We start from the raw sequence: 22653 nt of genomic DNA, 5'->3' as shown, positions 1-22653 counted from the left end.
AGATCTGCAGAGAGCTTTTCATGCCCCCCTGCAGGAAACACAGTTTTCTCAGGAATTTCTCTCCCATAACTCCAGATCCTGGTTAATAAATATCTGTCTGTGCTATTAGATTACCTGATCTAAAAGGAATTAAGAGTCACAGTAAACTCCAGTAAACTTGGAGTTGATCCTTAGGAGCCTTGCTTATTTAATTAATGTTTCAATACTAAATGGCAGCATTTTGTCCTGTTTGGTTCACTGGTTCTGCCCTTGTCTTCAGTCACTGGAATGACTTCATTTGGAATTATCCAAATGTCAAACTCATATCTTGGAGAAATAAATCAGAGGGTCCTGACTTCATTTTCCCTGTTTACCTCAGTGTTTAAGCATCAGCCTGAGGAGTTTTGAAAGTACAAAACTTTCACCTATCATCTCAAGGAAAATAAGATGGTCTGCTGTCAACATCATCTGTAATTAGTGTAGAGGAGTGTTTGGAACAGACAATAAAGTGACTGTCACTGTCTTGAGCATGAAGGGAAAAAAGAAACCTGCAAGCTTTGTTAGATGAATTCTTCTTGCTCAGGCTGTTTTTCTCAGCATTATGATAACATTGTACAGCTACTGATTTATTCAAATCCTCTTTTGGAGTTGGTCTTTTTATATGTCTTCCTCACCTCTAAAAATTGAATTTGCCCCAGATAACAACTTCAGACCCAGTATTTTGAAAAAGAAGCTATGAACTGCTGAAGACAATCTTCTGTGCAGATCTGGCATTCAGGTTTTTTCTTAAAATAAGCTTCAGGAAATATTTTTCCAAAGGAATATTGTGTTGTATTTTAACTTCATTATAAATTGGCTTTATCAGTTTTGTAAGAGGTGATTTATTTCTTTCCCTTCCATACATGCCCAGGCTGGTGAAAATATAGAGCTGAGTGTCTTCTAATGGCTTTTTTGCTTCAGAAATGCTTAGTAAAATTTTTATTTTCTCTTTTTAATGTCCCCTGGCAAAGCCAAATTTTTGGTGTAGGTGTTATTATGGGCACGTGAGTGAGGAGAGCTGAGATAATTGTAATTAACCCATGCTTGTTCTCCCCACACTGCTGGTTTCTGAATATTCACTTAGTGTCAGCTTTAATGCAGTGAGCAGAGTGCTCTCCAGAGGGTGATGGCTTCAGTGCTGTGATCACTGTGATCATTAAAAAGTCACAGAGAATTCCCCAGGGAACAATTTCCCCAGGATTATCCCCTTGTCCTGCAGTAACCACGGGGACAGGGGTCAAGGAGTCAGTGACAGAGTGAGGGATGGGAGTGCTCTGCATGCTTGGCACCTCCCAGCTGCCCTGCTCTGGGACAGCACTTTGCTCCTGTTTGCTTTCCCCTATATTCCAGTACAAAAGGAATGCTTTTCCAGCCTCCCTCCTGGTTTTGTGTTTTGCTAACTGGAGCAGTTTGTGCCTTTGAGGGTACCCAGAGCCCTGGGGGGAGCTGCTGCTGTGTTTGGGTGGGAAGCACAGGCAGGGACGACAGGTACATGACAGCTGAGGTGGCTTTTGTGGGTGGCTCAAGAAAGGTGGCATTCCCTCTGTCACCTTTTTCTAGGTGGAAACAATGTTTTTCAACCTTTGCAAGATTAAAGAAGAGCAGGAGAGGAAATATAAAAAGAGATTTTGTTTGTCTCTGGAAGGAAAACTTTTTTTTTTGATCCCCAGGACAAGTTTTTTGTGGGGATGAGGGATTGTTTGGTGGGGTGGGATGAAGTGTGCTTGGTGGTTTTTTAGGCTGCAGTGAAGAGAGGAAGAAACTGAGATTGTTTTTAAGAGATGGTGGAAGAAGGGAAGAGGAAAAAGCACATTGAGGAGGTGAATAGGCAGATAGCACAGCAGGGAGCTGCCCCAGGAGCTGGCCTGGACTAGAGCAAGCTGGACTTCAGAGTGGCATTTCCAGCCCTTTTTAAAACAAACCAAAAAATTTACTTCAGATATGCTTGTATAAATTATTGCTGCTCCTTTTGTTCATCTGACTGGGTTAAATTGTTTGTTTGTAAAGAATTGTTTAGCAAGGAGCTTTGTTTTGTTTAGTCTGTTAGATCAGAAATGCTTCTTGGATCCCTTGAGGGAATTTCTTAGATTGGAAGTTTGTTAGATGCTTTTGTCTGGTTTGCTCTCTTCTTCAATTAATGTATTAAATATACTTTGCCTGTTAAAGGAAAATCTTAATTTAATCTTAATTAATTCCATACCTCAAAAACAGTGAGGTAAACTGGAAAATTTTAATTTAATCTTAATTTGCAATTTCCATGTTTGCTTTCACTCTCCAGAAGTGTTTGTGGTTGTCTTTCTGAGCCCCTTGTGTGTGGCATGGTTTCAGTGGCATTGCTTTTGTGAAGTGGCTCTGAGAACTGTCCCTTGGCAAGATCAGTGACTGAGTTAAGACCTCCTAGAAATGCAAAGCTTTGAGACTCCCTGGCCTCAGGAGAGGCTGTTTCAAAAGCTGCATTGAGGATTTTGAGGATTCTTGAACTTCAGACACTGCTGCAGCAACAGGTTTTTTCTCCTCGTTTGGCATGCTGTAAATAAATCTGTGGGCAGGGGTTTAGTGTAACTTTTCCCTCAGAGGCAGCACAGAAATAGTGCAGAATGAAAAGGGACAATTCTAAAGGGGTGTTTACAGCAGTCTGTTGGACTTCTGACTTGCCTGTGTTGACTTCCCCATGCTCCAGCCCAGGATGGTGGCAGTGCCATGGAGCAGAGTGTGCTTCCCTCATTATTCCATGTTCCCCTCACCCACTGTGGATTTAACCAGGTACTGCTGTGCTTGGGAACCCCCACTCTTGATTTCAGACACCATCACTGCCTCCTCTGAACTAACAATAAATGTGAATTAAACCCATTTGTATATCCAAGACCTGCCTTGGACTCCCAAAGGCATCTGAGCCACAGGTGACATCTGAGCTGATGGGAAACCTGTGGGACACCACCCAGGGAACTGCCTGGGCGGGCTGGGGCAGGAACCAGATAAAGCAGCTCGAGGAGTTTGGCAGCCCAGGTGTCCTGGTTTGGAAAGAGAGGAGTCTGCTAAGGAAGGCAGGAACTTCCCCTGAAATAGAGAATATAAACCCTCCCCCAAATTGCTATAAATTTTAAATTAAGGGGCTCTCAGGCAACAAAAATATGGGAGCAGGGAATAACAGTTCTTTAATAGTGAATAAAAATAAAAGGATAAAATAAACAATGCAGTAGACTAGAACAACACTGCCAGAGTCAGAACCCAGCCTGACACCCTGTGGGTCAGGGTGTTGGTGGCAGTCCCATTGGAAATGTGGCTGCAGCCCTCCTGCAGTGTCAGGGGTGGTTCTGTTGGAGCAAGGGGGATCTGTAGAGAAGGATCTATTCTTCCTCTGAAGATCCAGTGGAAGGAGAGGCAGCTGCTGTTCCTCTGGGGAATCCCGTGGAGAAAGCCGTGCTGGTGTCCCAAACACCTCTGGATTATATCTGGGTAGCAATGCTTGGCTCCTCCCTCTGGAGCATCTCCCAATGGGATGTTCTAGTTCTTATCAGCCATGCAGTGACATTCAATAGTCTGTTATCAGCAATGTCCCCTCCCAGGTGTGAATGTGGTCACTCAAAGAGAGATAAGGCAAACTGCCCACTTGACAAAAGACAACTGCCATACAGATAGGAATGGAAAACATCTTGCCTTGCAATCTGGAACAGCAGGCTGCAGGTCCAGCACAAAAAGCAGGTTTGGGCCAAAAGCAGAGGCTCTCTCAGCTTTGCTCTGTGGCTGCACCTCAGCAGTGGTGCCCTTGTCCTCTGCAAGTTTGATGTTAAACCCGGAGAAGTCTGATGAAAAGCAGCTTTGTGAAGGAAACAGCTTTTCAATTCTGATCTTGTACAAGTGGGATCTCACTGAAGTGCAGCACTGTCAGGGTGTGCACCATGAACATTCTCTGCTCCTCCCTGTGAAGATTGTCTTTAAAAACTCCTGCACGTGGGCTTAACTTGATTTTCAGACTATTTAATCCACAAGTTCAGTAAATATTTGAATCCTGATGTTTTATTACACTGAAGGAGAACAGAAGTTTTGAAGCTGTTAAATCTGACAACATCTTCATGGGCTGGCACATCCTTTTGGTTCCTCAGGAAAACCAAAAGCAAGCATCAAGGCTGTGCTTATCTGCTTGCAGCCAGCAGCTCTGCTGAAGTCAGCAATGCAGAGTGATTATTTCTGCAGTTCAACAATGTTGAGTTTTTCAAATACCAAATAGTTGCTTCACTTTTGCTCATCTGTTCCATCCCACTTCCCTTTCTCAATATCCTAGGTTTCAATCCAGCCTATCCTCAAGCTCATTACAAAAAGCAATTGTCCTCTGGTAGTAATTTAGCATTATTTTCTTATGGAGCCATGTAAGGGTATAAAAGGAATCCAGCAAATCATAAACTGGAATAGATGGAAACATCAAAAATGGTATTAAGACTTGCACAGGTAAATTATTCAGTAATAATAATAATCCTGTTATGCTTTGTGGTGTCTAGAATGGCAGTGGAGATGTACAGCATTCTGACAGCTTGTGCCTGTACAAAGGTTTTTGTTTTTTTGTTTTTTTGTTTTTTTTTTTTTTTTTTTGTTTTTTTGTTTTTTTTTGTTTGATGTTTCCTTTTTTATTTTTTAATAGAACTTTGTAAAACCAACTCCAAAGCGTTAAAACCAGGGTTCAGCAAATAAGAATTTGGGAACAATTGATTATATAATATGAAAATATGATATCACATCTCCTTTTTGAGCTGCAGCATTTACTTGTGTGAGGCATTGGAGCTTGTCTTGGACAAGGAGGAGTTCTGTCTGGAGAGAGCTCTGCTGGTGTTTGGGGAGTTCTGGCAGAGCAGGGGGGTCAGCACTGCTCAGGGTAAGGAGAAGATGAGCTCCTGGGGGTTTTAGAAGACACTGCCTTGCTCCTGGTTTGTTCCTTCTCAGCCATGCTGGTGCTGGAACAGCTGTGGACAGTTTGTACCCCTGGGGATGCAGGTTTGGCACTCAGCACTTAGAAATGGCCAGGCCCCACAGTCCTCAGGTGACCTTGTAGGTGTCCGGGATGGTTTTAATGCTCAGTGCTGTGGTTCTGCAGCTGCAGCCTGCTGTCCCATGGTGTAGGTAGAAGGCAACTTCTAAAAATGTCATTTAGTCCTGTAACTCTGCCTCCCTGAAGGTGAGAACAGCCTTGGAGAGCAGCAGTGGAATGGGATCCTGATCTTTGGGGGCAGAGGGGTTCCCCAGAGCTGCTGAGCACTCTCTGATCCCTGGATGTGGGAGAATCAAGTGGAAATTGAGACCTTCCTGCCTTTTGCTGCTCTCCATGCCAACAAACCTTCCTTTAATCTGTGACTTTGGCACATCACTGCATTGTACTAATAATTTACCCCAAGGATTAATACAGGTGTCCTTAATACTATGCTCTGCTGCCCTCTGCTATGCCTGGTGTCTGTGCCAGCAGTTGAACAAGCACAGAAGCTTAAATAAAGTGTGAAACAATGATTTCCATCCCTTCTTTGAAATAATTGAATAATAAAACAATTAAAATTGAAATGTTCATTTTTCTTCTGCTTGCCAGGGAACTGGCAGAGCTGTTCTTTGGGAGTGAGGGTGACTGCTCAGCACTAGACTCTTAAAATTTCCAGATAACTGGAATTTAATGTTCATTTTTCTCCTGCTTGCTAAGGAACTGGCAGAGCTGTTCTTTGGGAGTGAGGGTGACTGCTCAGCACTGGAGATATTTGCAGATAACTGGAATGAAATGTCTGGGTCACCCCTTTTGTGCAGTTCAGTGCCTGTGCTGCCACGTTTGAAAGTTGCTGTCTTTGCCACACTTGAGAAGGTGCTGAGGCTGGAAGGGCTGGCAGTGCCAGCCCTGCTGGGCAGATTGATGTTTTCAAAGCTCTCTTGGTTTGGAAAGACAGGAGTCTGCTGAGGAAGGCAGGACCCTCCCCTAAAATGGAAAATGTGAACCCTCTCCTTCTGAATTGTTATAAATTTTAAATTAAGGAGCTCTCAGGCAAAAAAATATAGGAGCAGGAATAACAGTTCTTTAGGGAAGAAAATAAAGGAAAGAAGATAAAAAGATAAAGAAAATAGTGTACTGCATGGTTTATTTTATTTTATCCCTAGAAGAAAATAAAAATATAAACAATGCAGTAAACCAAAACAATAGTGACAGAGTCAGAACTCAACCTGACACCCTGTTGGTCAGGCTGTTGGTGGCAGTCCCATTGGAATTGTGGCTGCAGCCCTCCTGCAGTGTCAGGGGTGGTTCTGCTGGAGCAGGGATCCTGTAGAAAGGTGCATCTTCCTCTGAACATCCAGAGGAAGAAGAGGCAGCTGCTCTTCCTCTGGGGAATCCAGTGGAGAAGCTGTGCTGGTGTTCCAGAATCTCCAGATTATATCCAGGTAGCAATGCTTGGCTTCTCCCTCTGGGCTCACATCTCCCAGTGGGATGTTCTAGTTCTTATCAGCCATGCAGTGACATTCAATGGTCTGTTATCAGCAGGTGTTGTGGAAGAGATAAGGAAAACTTAGCAGAAGACAGCTGCCATCTAGATGACAAATAGAATACAATTTACTTGGCAATCCAGGCCAAAAGCAGCTAAACTGAGTGGGTTTGTGCAGGAGCAGAGGGAATTGGATGGTGAGAGGCTGTGGGATGCTGACATTGTGTCTTGTTCATTAGGGCATAATTGCACAGGGTCCTTAAGGGATAGGGATTTCTGTGCTGCACACCCTCAGCACAGGGCCCAGAGCAGGAAACAAGCTCACATACACTCAGTTATTGAAGGTCTTTGCTGTGCATAGGAAGTTTGGTGCTTTGAGGCTTTATCTTTAGTGTAAATTTGTAAAATTGCATTTTAGTTGTGGAATGACTTGAGATGTATGTTTATGTAAGAACAGTATTTCTCTGTACTCCTACTACAGCTCACCCTCTTTTCTCTGATATGTTGACAGTTTCAAGAATTTGTTTGACCCCTCTTTAATTTAAGAATAGGTTGCTGAATTAGCTTTCATTACCCACCCTTTAAGCAGTGCTGTTTTCAGCTGGTGGCAAATCCTGATGTATCACTCCTCTCCTTGAATGGAGGAGCAACAAGAATACACTCAGAATGCTCTGACCTTCTGTTTGAATATGCAGTATTTGGTTTTTGCTGCCTTCTGAATATCAAGTGGCCATGAAATGGGAATGCCTTTTCAGCATTTTGATTTAAATTCGTCATACATTACTCCTAATCTAGATTTTTTCCAGTTATTTAATGGATTAACTAAGTTTAATTTAATGGAAAAATTAAGTTTGTGAACACATTCAAAACTCCTGAAATGCCTGTCTAACTAACTATGTTTTTCTTTGCAGGATATTGTCTGGGGGTTAAACTCTTTATTTACTGTAAGTAAAAGAATATTTTGCATGTCCCCTTTTCTTTTTCCTGCCTGGTTTAGTTTCAGCATCACCTAATGACAAACCAAACTGCCTTTAAAAGTTTAGGTCTTTATTGGCTTCCTTGGCTTCAGTGGGTGTTGGATGAGTGTGAAATCAGATTGTGCTTTTGTTTGTGGAACTCATCCAGACTGTCTGAAATGCCAGCTTTTTGTACATGGGTTTTACTTTGGTTAGAAATATTAGGGGATATTTTGGTAACAAATTGTTTGGGGTCTTCCCCTCAGTGTGAAACTACTTCTGCTGATTTGCAGGAAATAGAAATTCATACTGATCTGAGAAGGAATTGTGTTGGTGTTAGTCTTAAAAAAAAAAAAAAAAAAAGTATTTTGGTATTAATGTCTGCCCTGCAGTCTCATTCCTTGTTTTTATAAAACCTGACTTGTCACAGAATTTATGTGATTTTATTCAGGGATCCCATTTCCTCCTCTGTTTTTTAAAGATATTTGGGAGGAAAGAACCTGTAATTACAGGAGCACCTTGAAAATGGAGGAGAGGGCAGGAAGCAACAGCTGCTTTGGCCCTAAAAGTGCAGAGAAGCTAAGTCTTCACAAAAGTTACCATTTTAAGGATTCCTTTCCTCAGCCATTGCTGCTGGGTGGGAAGGTCAGGAGGAGGCAAAGAGCAGCACCACCTTGGTGGCCACATTTGTCATCTCCTCTGGAGGGACCACTCCAGGGTGTTAGAAGGAAGCTTGGATTTCCTGGCATCCAAAGTCTTGGTTGGTTTTTTTCAACAATTTCTTTGATGTAAAAGTTTGGAGAGCATTTGCCTTTCCAGCAAATGTGAATTGCATTTCAGAGTCAGTCTCCCTGTGCATGCCAAGTGGAAGGAAGCAAAATCCTCAGGGGCAGAGCTGCATAAAATCAAAATACTGAGCAAAGAGCTGCAGGGAGGGGTGGTCCTACCTAGGGAGACCATGGGCATTTGTCATGGCTGTGTCAGGAAAATGAATCCACAAACACCAGAGGTTTATGCTCAAAAAGGAGGCAGAAGAGTCCTGTAACTTAATTCAAATAAAGGGAGAGGCCATGTGGCATTCTCCTGGGGTCTCTCCAATTTTTGGAACATGCAGCCTCCTTTTTATCCTGATTTCCCAGCCACATTTCCCTTCTCTCTTTCCCCATTGGTTGAGGTACTTGAGAGATACAGATTTCCTGAAATGCTTGATACTGAAGATTTCTCTCTAATGTATAACCCTCCTTTTAATTTTTCATTCTTATGGAGTTAAGGGTTATTCCCCAGTGTTTCTTTTCTCTTTCAATCTCCAGTTTAATTTATCAACAAACCTACATTTTGTTTGTAAAGGCAAATATCTTTTTCCATTCATTGGTCAGTGGAATCCTTCCCATTGTTTATTTTATCTCTCAGTGCCGGTTTTATCTACCACTTGTGATTGAGTGTTATTTTTAATGTTGATTCCTCTTCTCCATTGTTTTTAACTGTAAACCCTTTCTTCTTCCAAAGGTAATATTTGAGATTAAACTGAGAGACTTGAGGTTTGTCAGGACTATTTCTGCTCCATGTCCCCACATTAGTTCTTTGCACTCTTTTACCTCTATTTCCACTATTTCCTCTAATTCTATTATTTCCTCTATTTCCACTCCCTTGTTTTTCCCAGAGCACTAAAGCTTCCCTGTCAGGCTCTAGGTCACAGAGAGAGTGAAATTGCTTCTTCACAGAGAATGAAATTGCTTTTCTGTGGAGGTGGAATTAAGGAAACTCCCACTTTATCAGCACACTGTTTGCAGAAGTTTTTTTCAAGGTTTACTTTGTCCTCTAAGAAAAATCAACAGGAATTGTGCCTCCTGGAAGTTTGACTGTTCCTCTAAAATTTACTTTCCTGCTAGAAATACTTTCACTTCCAGGGAGAAGTGTCATGTGGCCCACACCAGCAGGGCTTAAATGCCCTGGTGCTGTTGCCATTTAATTGCTCTGTGATTTGCTTTCCAATTACCAAATTACTCATTTGCATTTACCTTTGGCACCGAGGCAGTATTTAAATGATGAAATGATGAAAAAAATGATGAAATGAATCCTGCTGCCCTGTTTGCTTTATTCCATTTTCTTGTTCCTGAGGTCTCTGGGCTCCTGGTGATGCAGTGAGTGGGAGCCCCTCAATGTTCTCTCTTTCTTTTCCAGGATCTTTTGAATTTTGACGATCCTTTGAATATTGAGGCTGCAGAGCATCATTTGCGTGACAAGGTGAGTCAGTGGTTTATTTAAGGCAGGTTGTTCCTAAACAAGCACACATTCTGTACTCAGCACTTCCCAGGCAGTTCCTTTTAGAGTGGTGGAGCTGCTGCTCGAGGTAGCTGAGTGACTCATTGTATCAGCAGCCAGTTACTCAAACAAAAAGGGCTTTCTCTGGGAAAGCAAACTGCACACAGCTGAGTTAGTCACCATCTGCTGGGCTTGTGGGCCACAATGTGGTCACAGCCCCAAAATAGATAATCTTTCCCTTCTTGTGGCTGAGAATTCCCTCAAGTTGTGCATGTGCTGTGCAGCAAGCTGATGGTGAGCTGCTTTGGCAGGGTGACCTTTGCCTTAGAAGATCTGTGAGAAGATCTCCTCTCTGTCTGTTTTCAAAGGCAGCTCCTTTACTCAGAGCTATTCCATGTTGCCTGTGTTTATAAAGCCAGGAGAAATCTGGGCAATTTAAAGAACAGGAGTAGAAACTTCTATTTTCTTTTTACTGATCCTAATGTTTGTGTATTATGGAGTGGGCAAAGCAGAACACGGCCTGGTGAACATAAATGAGATCTACTGCTCACCTCTGAGCAAAAGTGCCAATTTCTCCTTTGGATCCATCTCCAAAATTCCATCATGTCATGGATGTTTACTCAAGCCCACAGAACTCACTCCTAGTTATGTTCAAGACATCTTGTTCTAATTAAACTCTTCTGACACTTTTGTTGAAGTTCACCTTTAAGATTGCAGAAAGTTTCCAGGTAAGCAAGTGTTGATTTGAAGAGTTCATTGAAAGTACAGTCAGGCAGTGCACCTAATTTATCTCATTTTTTCAAGAGGAAATACCAGGATTGCAAGTTCATCTTTCCAGCTATTTTTTGATTAATGAGATCTTGTAGCTATTCTGGTATTCATCCATGTGTGCAGGGCTGAGATGAGAACATACAGCAAAGCTGGAAAAAATAATCTGCAAAACTCCTCTGGAGGAGAGGGGTCTCTGTGCTTTTGTTTTAGCATGGAGTCACAGAATGGTTTGGGTTGGAAGGAACCTTAAAGCCCATCCCATTCCATCCCCTGGGTGGTTCAAATTGCTGTCCTGCACCTCTCAGCCTCATTGAGAGATTGGCAATCTTGGGAATCCACAGAAAGGAAAATGCTGCCTGATTTAAAAGGCACACCTCCCTCAAAAACAAAGGTGAGCCCTCAAAAATAGGTACTGCTACACTAATTAACTAATTACATGGAAGCTGTTTGAAGAAGTAAAAAGGAAATTAAGTGATTTTTTGACAATCTTCTAAATCATAATTTTTTAGGGAAAACACATTTTTTATTTATTAAACTCCTAGTGGTCTCATAAGCATCTCTAAAATTCATATTGTACCATTTTAATTTTCTTTTTTGAGCCTATCTGAATTTAATGTGTGTGTAACGACAGCACCAGGTAGGGCTGGATTTTTTGTAGTGTGTTTTGTGGTGACATCAAAAACACCCAATGATGCCTTTGTGGAGAGAATAAATAATGCAAGGGAGAGGAAAAGCTGCACTTGCAGCCTGAGTTGTTTTGGTTCCCTGTGGCAGAGATGTCGTATTTTACATAAACACTTTGTTGTGGAGTCAGACTGCTGTGGTACCATCCTGGCTCTTAAGAAATACCTGCAATGCCCAATAGGATTAATATGGGAATCTTAATTTGTTTTCTTTCTTCTGAGACTTGTTTACATGTGTAATAGAATTATAAAAATAGTGTATATGTAATAAATGTGCAGTATCTGTATGGACAGATGTGCAAGAAACAGTTCTGCATACAAACATCTGTGTGCAGGGGAGTCCTGGGAGTGTGGGGTGTGTGACAGCCAAAAACTGCACCCAGGGCTGTCTGCTGTGCTTCTCCCAGAGGAGGTGACTCACAATTTCACTGATGTCCCTTCAGATCTGAAATCCTGAGGGTACCAGCTAATCCCAGGTCCTGCCTGTGGTTAGTGAGAGCTGAGGCTGGCTTTGGTCAGCTCCAGGTCATCACAAATCACTCCTGCCTTGCAGATGCTGGAAAAATCCCAGCAGAGGTAGCAAATTCTTCTTGCTGATTGTTGGGAAACAGCTGTGCTGGGAATGTTTGTGTTGGGTCAGGCTGGAAGGGGCTGCTGTGATCCATTTCTCTGTGAGGCACCTCTCCATTCTTGCATTAAATCTGAGCATGTTTGGAAAAGCAGCCTTGTTCTAAGATATAAAATTCAGAGCTCAGGTTCCATAAATTAATTGCCTTATTAACCTGTCCTACCTGAGATGTGTGTTGGTGCAGCTTCAGCTTCCAGCCCTGCCTGACTTCCTTCAGCTCCAGGAGGGAGCTGCCACTTACTAAACTTGTTCCTTTGCAGCTCCCTTCAGTCACTGAGCATCAAGCCCCTTCTACAAATTATTTTTAAAATTAATGTGTTTGTTTATGCAGCTTTACTAATTCTGCACTTCTCCCACATACACCTTACTAGGTGCCAGTACTTTTTGGCAGGCTGTACAACAAATTTGGGCAACATCTGTTTTCCCAAATGCTGGACATCTCTGGTGCCCACATTGCTCTGCAGTTGAGTCACAGTCACTGGGAGATAAGCAAGCATCCTCTCCTGGTGTAGAGCTCAATAAATCAGAACAAAAAGATGATAAAAAGATGATTGATGTGTCTGTGTAAACCAAGCAAGGAGTTGCCCAGCATTGTCTTCTCACACTGATACAATCTCAGCAGTTTGGTTGTTGATTTCTTGCAGAATTTAAAGAAGTTCTTACTAATTAATGAGCTTGGAGCACTCTGCATTTAGCACAGGAGTCACTGTCAGTAGTTATGGATAGCCAGAGCCATTAATTATCAATCAATCCCATGGATTCTAAAGCAATGAGAAAGTGTTTAAGTTTTAATGACTGCTCACTTAAAAATTATGTGAACTAAAAATTGTGGGATTTGCTGGTTTTTATACAGCAAACACATAGAGCTTGTGTGATTTGCTCTCTGGCAGCCAGGCAGGCTGAACACTGAAACATTGGGGATCTTTTGGGAGATCCAGGCTCTGGAAGAGCTTGACAGTGGAAAACCAAGTGAGCTTAGTGCTTCAGGACATGGTATTCCTCATGCAGAGGTGCTGTGGGTGTGATTTGTTAGCTGAAATCTAGGAAATGCTCTCTGTATGGCCATGTGTCATGGCTGCTTTGGGAGCTGCCTCAGGACATGGTGATTTGCCAGTGTAAAATGTAAAAACCTTTGCATTTCCTAGAGGTGTTCACTTCTGCCAAAAAACATTTCAAAGCCATTTGTACAACACACAGCAGAAAATTCATTGCAAGCTCAGTGTGGCATAAAGTAGAAATGTTTTTCCAACTATTCCTTAGATTTCTTCCTCACCTAGGCCTGCTGAGTCAAAAACCCTAATGCTGTGACTATTTTAATTATACTTCCCCTCTGTTTGGTGCAATTCAAGCAAACTTCTGTCATCCTACAGATTAGCAAACACTATTATTTTTCATGCCTGTGATCAGGAGTTGTTTCAGCGGTAGAAGCTGAGTTCCATCTCCCTGTGCTGTTTCCATCTCAGTGCAGCCCATCAGTCCTCACTCAGTGCTTGGTGCTGTGTCCTTGTGAAAGCCTCAGGTAGATTGCACTTGGCAGGGAATTTTTCTTCCTCCTTGTGAAAATCCAGCTTATCACATTTACCTGCAGCTCTGAAGTGCCAGAGCTGAGAAATCTAATGGGAAGAGGTGAGTGTTTGCCAAGGACCCACTTCAAACACATTTTTTTACCTAATTCAGTGAGCCTTGATTTTATTTGGAAAGCAGCATTTAATTATTAAAGCAGCTCAATTATTTTGCATAAGTTTGTGTGGAGGAGTTTGGCTCTGGATTGACTTTTGCAATTCTTTTTTAAATTTTTAAATTTTAATTAAAGGTTTCTCTGGCTGATAAAGTTTTTATTTCAGGATTATTTCTGTGGAGATGGATTTATGAAATTCATGGTGTTACAGAATCTGAAGCTGCCTCTGAAGGTTTTCTGCCCTCAGTTCTGTAGGAAACTTGGCTTTAAATACCCAGGCCCTCCTCTCAGCTGCCTGTGGTCCTTGGAGGTGGTTCTGGTGACTCTTGTGGGATGAATGTTCTCCTGAAGTCACCTGAGGACTGTCATGGTGTCCTCACTGGTGAGAGCACTGATCTCACTCCATTAGAAATTCCATTGGTAATCAGGAACAGTGGCTGAGTACAGATCTCACTGAAGAGATCTGCTCACAGAGTTAACAAAACTTATATTAATGGAACTAAGAAAAGATGGGGAGGCCACAATTGCTCTGTGAGTGCCAGAGGTTTTGGATTTTTTTGGTCACAACTGGCAGCAGGATTCTAGGGGCATCTTCAAAACATTGGGTGCTGGACAAATGACTTTCAATGCTGCATCTCCCTTAGATATCCATAAGTCTTACATCAGAGTTACGGAAGGAAAAATATGGAGAAAATAATCTAATTTACAGAAAAAAAATGTAGCTGGAAAGGTGGAAAGAAAAGACATAACCTACAGATTGGACTTTTAAGTTTTGTCATACAAACTCTGCAACAGAGCAGGAGAGAAAATGAGGTCTGGCAGGGCACAGATGAAGAACAGGCATTGTAAAAAAGCTCTTAATATTACAGTAGAATAATAAACAAAGGTGGTAATTTTTTAACATTTCATAGTTGTAGGCAGTTTGTTAGAGCCCTTAAACAGCAAACAGGTCAAAATTTTTGCAGGAGAGTCTTAATTGTTCAAGCATTGCCCAGAGAAGCTGTGGCTGCCCATCCCTGGAAGTGTCCAAGGCCAGGCTGAACAAGGCTAGGGATAGTGGAAGGTGTCCAGCCCATGGCAGGGGTGGAATGGGATGAACTTCCAACCCAAACCAGTGTGGAATTCTCTGAAACCCCTGGGGAACTGGGCAGGAACCAGCAGCACAAAGTGTCAGGGCCTGGGCCAGAGACCTCCTGAGAGCAGGTGAGCCATGGCAAGAGAAGCTTGTCAGCAAGTCAGTAATGAAAGTAAGAAATAAATACAGATTTTCTGTAGAGGATCTCCAGGCATCCCTCTGGAAACACAATTTAAATTTCCTCCCAGAATTTCCACTTGCCCAGCACAGCCTCCTCAGTTCTGGAGCCATCAGGAAGCAGCAGCAGCTTGGGGTTGTAAAACTTGTTTAGCCAAGAGTGATTTCCTCCTTGTTGGTTGTTTTTGTTGTTTTTAATCAGACACTTCAGGTCTGGCCTGGGAAGCACATCTCCAAGAGGAGAGGGATTCCTGTCCCTGTGTCCCACCTCAAGTTTTATCCAACCCCAATCTGAGAGCCTGGTGCTTTCTCTGAGTTATTCCTGGTGCTTTCTTCTCTGAGTTATTAATCTGAGGGGGCGGATTTGGGGTCTTTTATCCCTGCTGAAATTTGCAGTAATTCTGTCCTTGCACTACTGCTGCCTTCAGACAGCTAAAGAGTCCCAGAGCTCGCTGCCTCTGTGTCATTTCAGATCTCATCCTCCTAAAGACTCCTCCAAAGTGAAGTCCTGGCCAGCTGTGCTTTCATCCTCCTGGCTTTGTATTTCTGGGCTCATGCATAATAAGGGCATAATTACATTTGGATTTAAGCCTCCCTTCAAATTCCATTTTTCTGTAGAGCTGAAGAGAAGTATTTGAAACTAAATAATGCCTTCAGATTTGGATTCTGTTTTATCTCATCATTGATCATGTTGATGAAGTTAGTTTTCTTCTGTTAATGTGATTTCCTATCTCAGGAGATCAGTCTGATTGAAATGCTCTTTGATACATCTGAATGAAAAGCATGCTGTGAATGCCAGTGCCACAGGATCCTCTAAGCAGGCAAAAAAACAACATAAAATAAAATTCAACTTGGAAATTTGGGGAAGAAAATATTCATTATCTGTATTTCTTCCTCATATCTCCTGGTTTAAAGTAATTTATTTAAGTGATCTTACAGTAGCTTCTTTGTTTCTCTGTTGTACCTCCTCTATCTTTATAATTTTTATTTCAAAGGCATATTTGAATATTTAGCAGGATTTTTCCTGTTCAGAAGACATCAGGTCTTTTCCTTGCTACTTCTTACCTCCAGACTGCTTAGATTCTGGTATTTTTCAGTTTATTTATGGCTTATTTCCTTGAGGCTTAAATCTGTCTGGGAGTTAGTAATATTATTCACTGATCTGTAGTAATTGTTGGCCAATTTGGGTGCAAAACATCTTGTTTGGATAGCAGTCACCAAAATTGTCCAAGATTCTCTAAAATACATTTTCTATATAAAACACTTAGAGAATATAAAGTATAATCAAAATTTCATGGGCTGTGGATGCTGCATCCTGTCACTGTGCATTTCAGAGATGTTTTTTGTGGTAAAAAGCATTAGAAATAGCTCTAAACAGGCATTTTATTTTCCAGATAATTGTGGATAATCTGTGTTCTCTGGTGGGTAGTGGTCCCTGAAGAAACAGAAAATTGAAATGCTTTAGTTTTGCAAAGTATTCAAAGCACATGGGTGGCTCAAAAGTCAAATACCTCCATGACCCAAGCTGATATCATGTTTCTGTCTGAATGTTTCTTTATTGGATTGCAGCCAGGGAATGCACTCCAAGGGATTTTAATGGCAAACTGCTTTCTCTAATGCCTTCCCTAAGGAATTTTTAAGAAATAATGCTCATTTCTTTCATTCACTCATTATTTTTAGCCCAGTTCTCTTGTCAGGCTTTTCACCCTTGCCAATGGTTTCCCATCGCAGCCAGCTGGAATTTTTCTCCAAACATATCCTGTAAAGTTCTGTATTCAAACAGTGACAGTGATACATGAAGAGTTCTGATAATTACTCTTACCATTTTTTAAGCTCAAATGTCAAGTTTAGTGATGACTCAAGGCAGCTGGAAAATTTGCTTTAGAACAGAGAAAATGCTTCAAAAATATTTCCTTGAATGTAGTTTTTAAAAGTATTTTATTATTATGGTGTTTGAGCTGCTGCTGGAGGAGCAATGTGCTGGGTGTGCAAGGTGCTCATAAAGCATGAACAGATTGAGCTGGATTATTTTTGAGGGGTTAAAAAACCAAAGCATCAAAGTTTGACCTCTTGAACGTGGCATAAAGGAGTGAGAAATCAACAATAAAGAAGATTTTCTGGAATTTATTTCTGGCACAGTGCTGGTGCTTGCCTGGGTTAGGGCTGCATTCATTCTGACAAAGTGACAGGAGAGAAGGGGATTGGTTCCAGCTGCCAAGTGAGGTGTTGTCAGGGACTGGGGCTTTTCCATGGACTCCTGCCTGTGCTGGCAGACTTGAAAGGAACCTGTGTGAAAATTCAGCTTGTCATCATGTCCTGCCTGCCTTGTCACCAGTGTGAATAATTCAGTAACAAAGCTACCAAGCCAAATTTTTTTTTTTCCTGCTGCCTTGAAAGATCTTTATTTCAGTAGTAAAACATTTAGCATGTAAGCTCAGAGTTTATTTCCATGTGAGTCACGGAGTGGTGGGGTTTGGAGGGAACCCTCCAGACCATTCAGTGCCACCTCTTGCCATGGGACACCTTCCTCTGTCCCTGGGTGCTCCTTGGACACTTCCAGGGATGGGGCAGCCACTTTAATTTTGGCAGATTTTGTCTTAGCACTGGGAAAAAAATCAGCCTTGGTCCAAGTTCTGCAGGAACAATTGACTTGCCCTGTGTGTTCAGAGATCCCCCTGGGTTTCCTCACCTGGGAGTGTCAGAAGGATGGTGCTTATCACATGAGCCCTCCTGTGATGAGGCAGAGCCTCTGGTCAGGCACTCTGAGTGCTTGGATTGCAGAGATTTCATCCTGCAGGACTGGGCAATTGCTTTTATTGTCTTTTATTTAGCTGCAGCAACAGAAAGAAGTTGGCCAGAGGATCCTGTTGGGGTGTGTGCTCCTCAACAGTGAAATGGGAGCTCAGGGGTTCTCAGATTCCTGCACCATCTAACATAACCCTCAACTCCAAACCAGCCCTTCTAACTCCCCCAGCCCTTGCAGGGCTTGCTGCACAAAACAACAGCTGCTTTGGATTCTTCAGTGGCATTGAGCTTCTGAAGCCCTGGGCTGAAATCCCTCTGGGAAAAGAAATGGGGATTTCATTTAATAGGGGAGAGAATAAACCAGGTCTCACCAGTAAACTGGGTGAATTTGGAATATTCTGGTTTTGATATTCTCTGAAAACTCACAGATGTCTGTCAGTAAAGTTTAAATGTGTAGGTAACACTGACAGATTTAACAGGTGGCAAAAAAGATGATCCTTTGGTTTAAGAGTTTACTTTCTTCATCAGGAATGAAAATTGGTGTTTTTCCACTGTAAATTTGGGGTTTTTTCTTCATTGGCTGCAGGCTCATCTTGTACTGATTTTCCTTTTAGTGTTCAGCAGTCATTGTAAGTGATTTCATTTATCTTTTATTTATCTTTTGTTATAAACTGCAAAACAGCTTTAAACAAAAATAGGTGGCTGTTTTATTTTTAGTATCATGAAGAGCTTAATGTTGGTTTACTCCAGAATTTGTAGGCTTGACACTTATTTTTGTGTGAATAGAATAGGATCTGATGTCCACATATTGCAGTGCTGGGCAACCAAACTAAATTTCAAGGCTGGAGAGCTGCTGGAAGTTTGTTGATGAGAATTGGAGTGCTGTGGAGAGGGAAATGATTCACCCAGGGTAGGACAATGGAGCAGTGGGAGGCTGGGCATTCATTTGGATCATCTTAGTCCTGGATTAACAGCCTGACATTTAAATTGCATTCTGTTCCTTATCCTTTCCTTGCTGTGATGTTCCTCCACAGACAGCCTCTCTCACCTGATTTATCTGTGCTCTGACAGGATCACTTTTGTAGGAATAAACCCAGACCACTTTGCTCTGCTGTGCTGCCCTTTGTGCTCACAGGTGCCAAAGGTTCCCATTGCCCAGATAAGCTAAAATGCACAAGGGAAGGAGCAACCAGTTTTTATATCTTGACATTTTACTTTTTATTCTTTAAATCTGCCTGCAAAATAAATTCTTGTCTCTGGTTGTCAGAACTGAGGTTGGCCTGTGGCTTGAATCAGTGCTGAGCTGCATTCTGTTAGATCCCAGGGCTTTTCTCTGTTGCATCTTGGAAACTTCAGCCCTCCAGCCTTGTGCTAAAGAGAGTAAAGAGTGTTTGGCAAGGAGCTCTAAGCCACCCTCTCCTGGGAAGCCTCTGACACTGACAGAAAGGGTTTTTAAACCATTCTCCTTGTGCTGCTCAGGGGAGAGCTGCTCTTCATGGCTGGCAGTGGCTTAGGATGAGTGGCCACTTTATTTATTTCCAGTGATTTATTTCCTGTGTTCTGCTGGCAGTCCCAGCTATAATTCCTGGGCTGAAGGGAAATTTTCTCTCATGTGGGATTAAAGTCTGTGGCTATCTCTTCCAAAAGAGAACCAAAAGCTGTCATCAGGGTGGTAATATCCTTGTAGTACAGATAGTTGCTGAAATAGATGAAAAGGAAAAGAAAGTTGATGCCTTAGCCTTAGAAGCAGTCAATTTAATGTGATTAATGCCAATTAGTTTGAGTGGGGAGAGATTCAGAATTGCAGGGCACTTCAGGTTTAAAGTAAATTTTTGATTGAAGTTTCCTAGACTGTAGAAATGTAATTGCCCAGGGGAAGGAGGGGAATCCCTCCATATATTATAAACTAAACAATGTGCTCTGGAACATACTGAAGTACAAGATAACAGCAATTAGGTGTGGCACAGAAGGACTTCTGTGGAGCTGAGGGTCAAGGAAATACTGAGTTGACAAGCGTGATGTTTTCTCCTCCATACCCCAAGACTAAAAACTGTGAAGAAGATTTAACAAAGATTTAACAAAATGTTCTTGTGTTTGGTGCATCTGTGCTGTGTACAGATGTGTCAGCCCAGTGCTACTGTTGCTTTTAAAGCTTTTCTGTTTTCTATCCTTTCACTTCTCTGATGAAAGTTGGAGTCTGTCAGTCTGATAGTCTTGTAACAGCAGCAGAATAATTTGAAGAAATATAAAATTATGGATAATGATGAAAGTAAGGAGCCTCTGGAAAACTTGGCAAGGCAGCTGTCAGGTTCCATGAAAATAATCTTACATTTTAGTGGAATGCAAATTAAAGGACGTGCTAGAAACATTTCTTTGTTCTCTTGCTCATGACCAGCAGAACCAAGTGAAATGATTCTGAATCACATTAGAGGGGGTGTTTGCTCTGTATTTTTTCCAGCACTTCATCCTTGAGAGATTTCCAGGAGGAATTTTCCAGAGTCACCTCTGGGGATGGCAGTGACTCTTTGCCACTGCTCACGGCCTGCTGAGCTCAGCCTTTGAGCAGGTTCATTTCCCAGTGTCACTGAAGTGAACCTTTGGCGATTGCATTGCTTTGTAGGGTTTGTTTTTGGCAGAGGAACAAGGTTTATGCAGTGATGCCACCCACCTGTCCCTCATGCCAGCCTCCCCATCAGTCCCCAGAGCTTTTAAATACACACATCCCATCAGATGTGACAGAGCAGCACAGTCTTTACATCAGTTCTGTGGCTGTCACCAAAACTGGCAGCAGCAGCAGAGAGCCAGGACAGCTCCAGGTGGGCTCTGTGGCACACCCAGCTCAGAGCAGAGCCCTCAGGGGGTGCAGAATGCCAGGGAATGTGCACAGAATGAGTCTGCCTCTCTGTGAGCACTCACATTCTGCTGTCTCTGCATGCCAAAGCCCTTTCTTGCCTGTGTCAGGCATTCCCTGGCTGCAGGGGCTCCAGACTCCTGCAGGCTGAGTGAGGCTTTATTCAAACACCACAGGCTGTTCCATTGCTTCCTACTGATCACATGCTTTTACTTGCTCTTGTCTTTTTTCCTCTTCCCTATTTAGCCACATCTGAAGTAATTAGTGGGCACACTGCTGCATATATGAATTTTTAGGGGATTTTGTGCAACTCTGATTTTTTCCATTTTCAGTGCTGCTGGCTCTTACTCCCAACATTGGAGCAAGATATGCTGTTAAAATTGCTGTAGAAGTAATTGAGGTCAAGGCTTTGAAGTACTGCTTCTTCATTGTGAATTATTAATTCTCAAGGCATACAGAAAGAGTGACATTATATAAATCACTGTAAAACTATGGACTTTGTCACACTAGCTGTTCTGCTTGCCTGCATTCTGCTCTGCTTTTCATAACATCTCCTTGGATTACCTCTTGCCATTTTTTGTTGTTTTCAGTTCATCTTCAGGCTGTATTTCTCATTTTCAACTCCTCCACACAATTTTGGTATTACTCTGATGTGAAGTTTGGGAGGTCACAGTCTTTCCTAGTGAGAAATTACAGTGAGAAAAGGGAAGTTCCTGAGAGTTTATGGTGAGATCCAAGGCTGTGTCAGAAAACAGTTTGGGGTGATACAACTACTTCATACCCATAGAAACTGTAAATAAGTACTGATTTAAAACCAGGAACTTTTCAGGCTTTTGATTTCTGGTCTAGGTCCAAGAATGTAGGATGTAAATTGAAGTTTTCATTTTCAGCCTGTTCAGTGTCAGACTTTGTCAGAAGCTCTTGTTGAAGGCTCTTAGCTCAGGGAAGGGTAGAGAGCAGAAGGGCTGCTCATCCTGGTCATGACAGGGACACAAACAGAGCTGGCTCTCACCATGTGTGCTCCAAGCTGCCTTTGCCAGGACCTCATTTTTTATGTTGTTTGCATTGTAGAACATTTGAGTCAATGCTGTTGCTTAAATTGACACAGCTCATCCTTGCTGTGCTTGGTTCCTCTGGGCTGGGATCTCTCTGTCCTTGGTCTAGCATGAGGTTTCCCACTTAACCCCATCCCCTGGTTTAAATGGATGGCCCTGCACAGCCCTTGACATCCTGCAATCTCTCTTCCTATTTCCAAATATTTGTGTGAACACTGCTTTTTATTTATACCAGTACAAACTGCAGTGAGGAAAGTGTGATGGTGCTTTTAACCTCCTTCAGGTGAAAGAAGAAACTCAGATTTATTCCTGGCTGCTGAATCAAGTATCTCTTCCCAGATTTCTTCTTGAGTTCTTATGAAACACTGAAGAATTCTTTTAATTAAATGCACCCACAAGGTGTATCTGAAGAGCTGAAGTAGATCTTTACCTCTGGCTAACCTCAGCTTTCCAAGCTTTTACCACACTGGAAAAGAATGTGGTCCCAAAAGGCTTTCAAGCTTGATGTGGTTTTTTTGGAAGCTGTTTAACTTTTGTTGTGGGGTTTTTATTACTCTCTGATTACAGCTTAATGGCTTATTAAGAACAACAGTTCCATCCCAGTCCAAAAACATCTTTTCATAACAATTCTCCCTGTGAGTCATTGCATTTATTTATCTCCATATTTATTGTAGTGAATCCTTCACTTCCTCTGCTCCCCCAAGCTCCCTGTTTGGTGTTTGTTGTTCTCACTGAAACCCTGGCAGCCATGGCAGAGCACATCTTTGTTTTTCTGCAGCATTTCTGCATGTACAGAGCTGCACTGGGGTTTTTCTTGGATTGCCTCCCTAGTTTATGTTCTGTGTCCTTGTAGCAGCCTTTGAAAGCTTTTCCCAGCCAGCACAAAGTGCATTAAATGGCATGTGCAAATGAGCAACAGCACAGCTGCTAATTGTGCTAACAGATGTAAATAGGAAAAGCATTACTTCTCTAATGCTGCAAGTATTTATAGCAACCATTCCCCATCTTCCATAACACTTGGATTATGGATGGAGCCTCTCTCAGGTTCAGCAGAGTTGATTAAGCTTTTGCAGATGGTTTGATTTGCTGAGGTAATGTGGAAGAAATGCAGATGTTTTAAAAAGCTTTTGTTTTAGATGCTACAGGCAGCTGAGTGGCTTAAAAGGAATCTTTGCTTTGCATCCTTTAGGAACATCTTGGCTTTTGAAAGGGAACATATGGCAGGGCTGTTCCCAGGGACTCTGAGCTCTGGGAGCCTCACCTGCCCTGTCAGGATGGTTTGAACATCATCTCCTGCAGCAGAGCTTGCAG

At 42.2% G+C, this 22653-nt stretch overlaps 1 protein-coding gene across 2 annotated transcripts in view; it reads left to right on the top strand.

Moving 5' to 3' along the window:
• Window positions 1-22653, top strand: part of UBE2F (ubiquitin conjugating enzyme E2 F (putative)) — a 59308-nt gene that overhangs the window by 29490 nt on the left and 7165 nt on the right. For both annotated transcript variants that reach the window (XM_059475870.1, XM_059475869.1), the window contains 2 exons: window positions 7373-7405; window positions 9599-9661. In XM_059475870.1, coding sequence (XP_059331853.1) covers window positions 7373-7405; window positions 9599-9661 — 96 coding nt within the window. The remainder of the gene's footprint in view (window positions 1-7372; window positions 7406-9598; window positions 9662-22653) is intronic.

The sequence above is a fragment of the Ammospiza nelsoni genome, chromosome 7, assembly GCF_027579445.1.
Source record: "Ammospiza nelsoni isolate bAmmNel1 chromosome 7, bAmmNel1.pri, whole genome shotgun sequence".
In the NCBI taxonomy this organism is placed as follows: domain Eukaryota; kingdom Metazoa; phylum Chordata; class Aves; order Passeriformes; family Passerellidae; genus Ammospiza; species Ammospiza nelsoni.
This window is presented reverse-complemented; position numbering and strand designations above follow the sequence as displayed.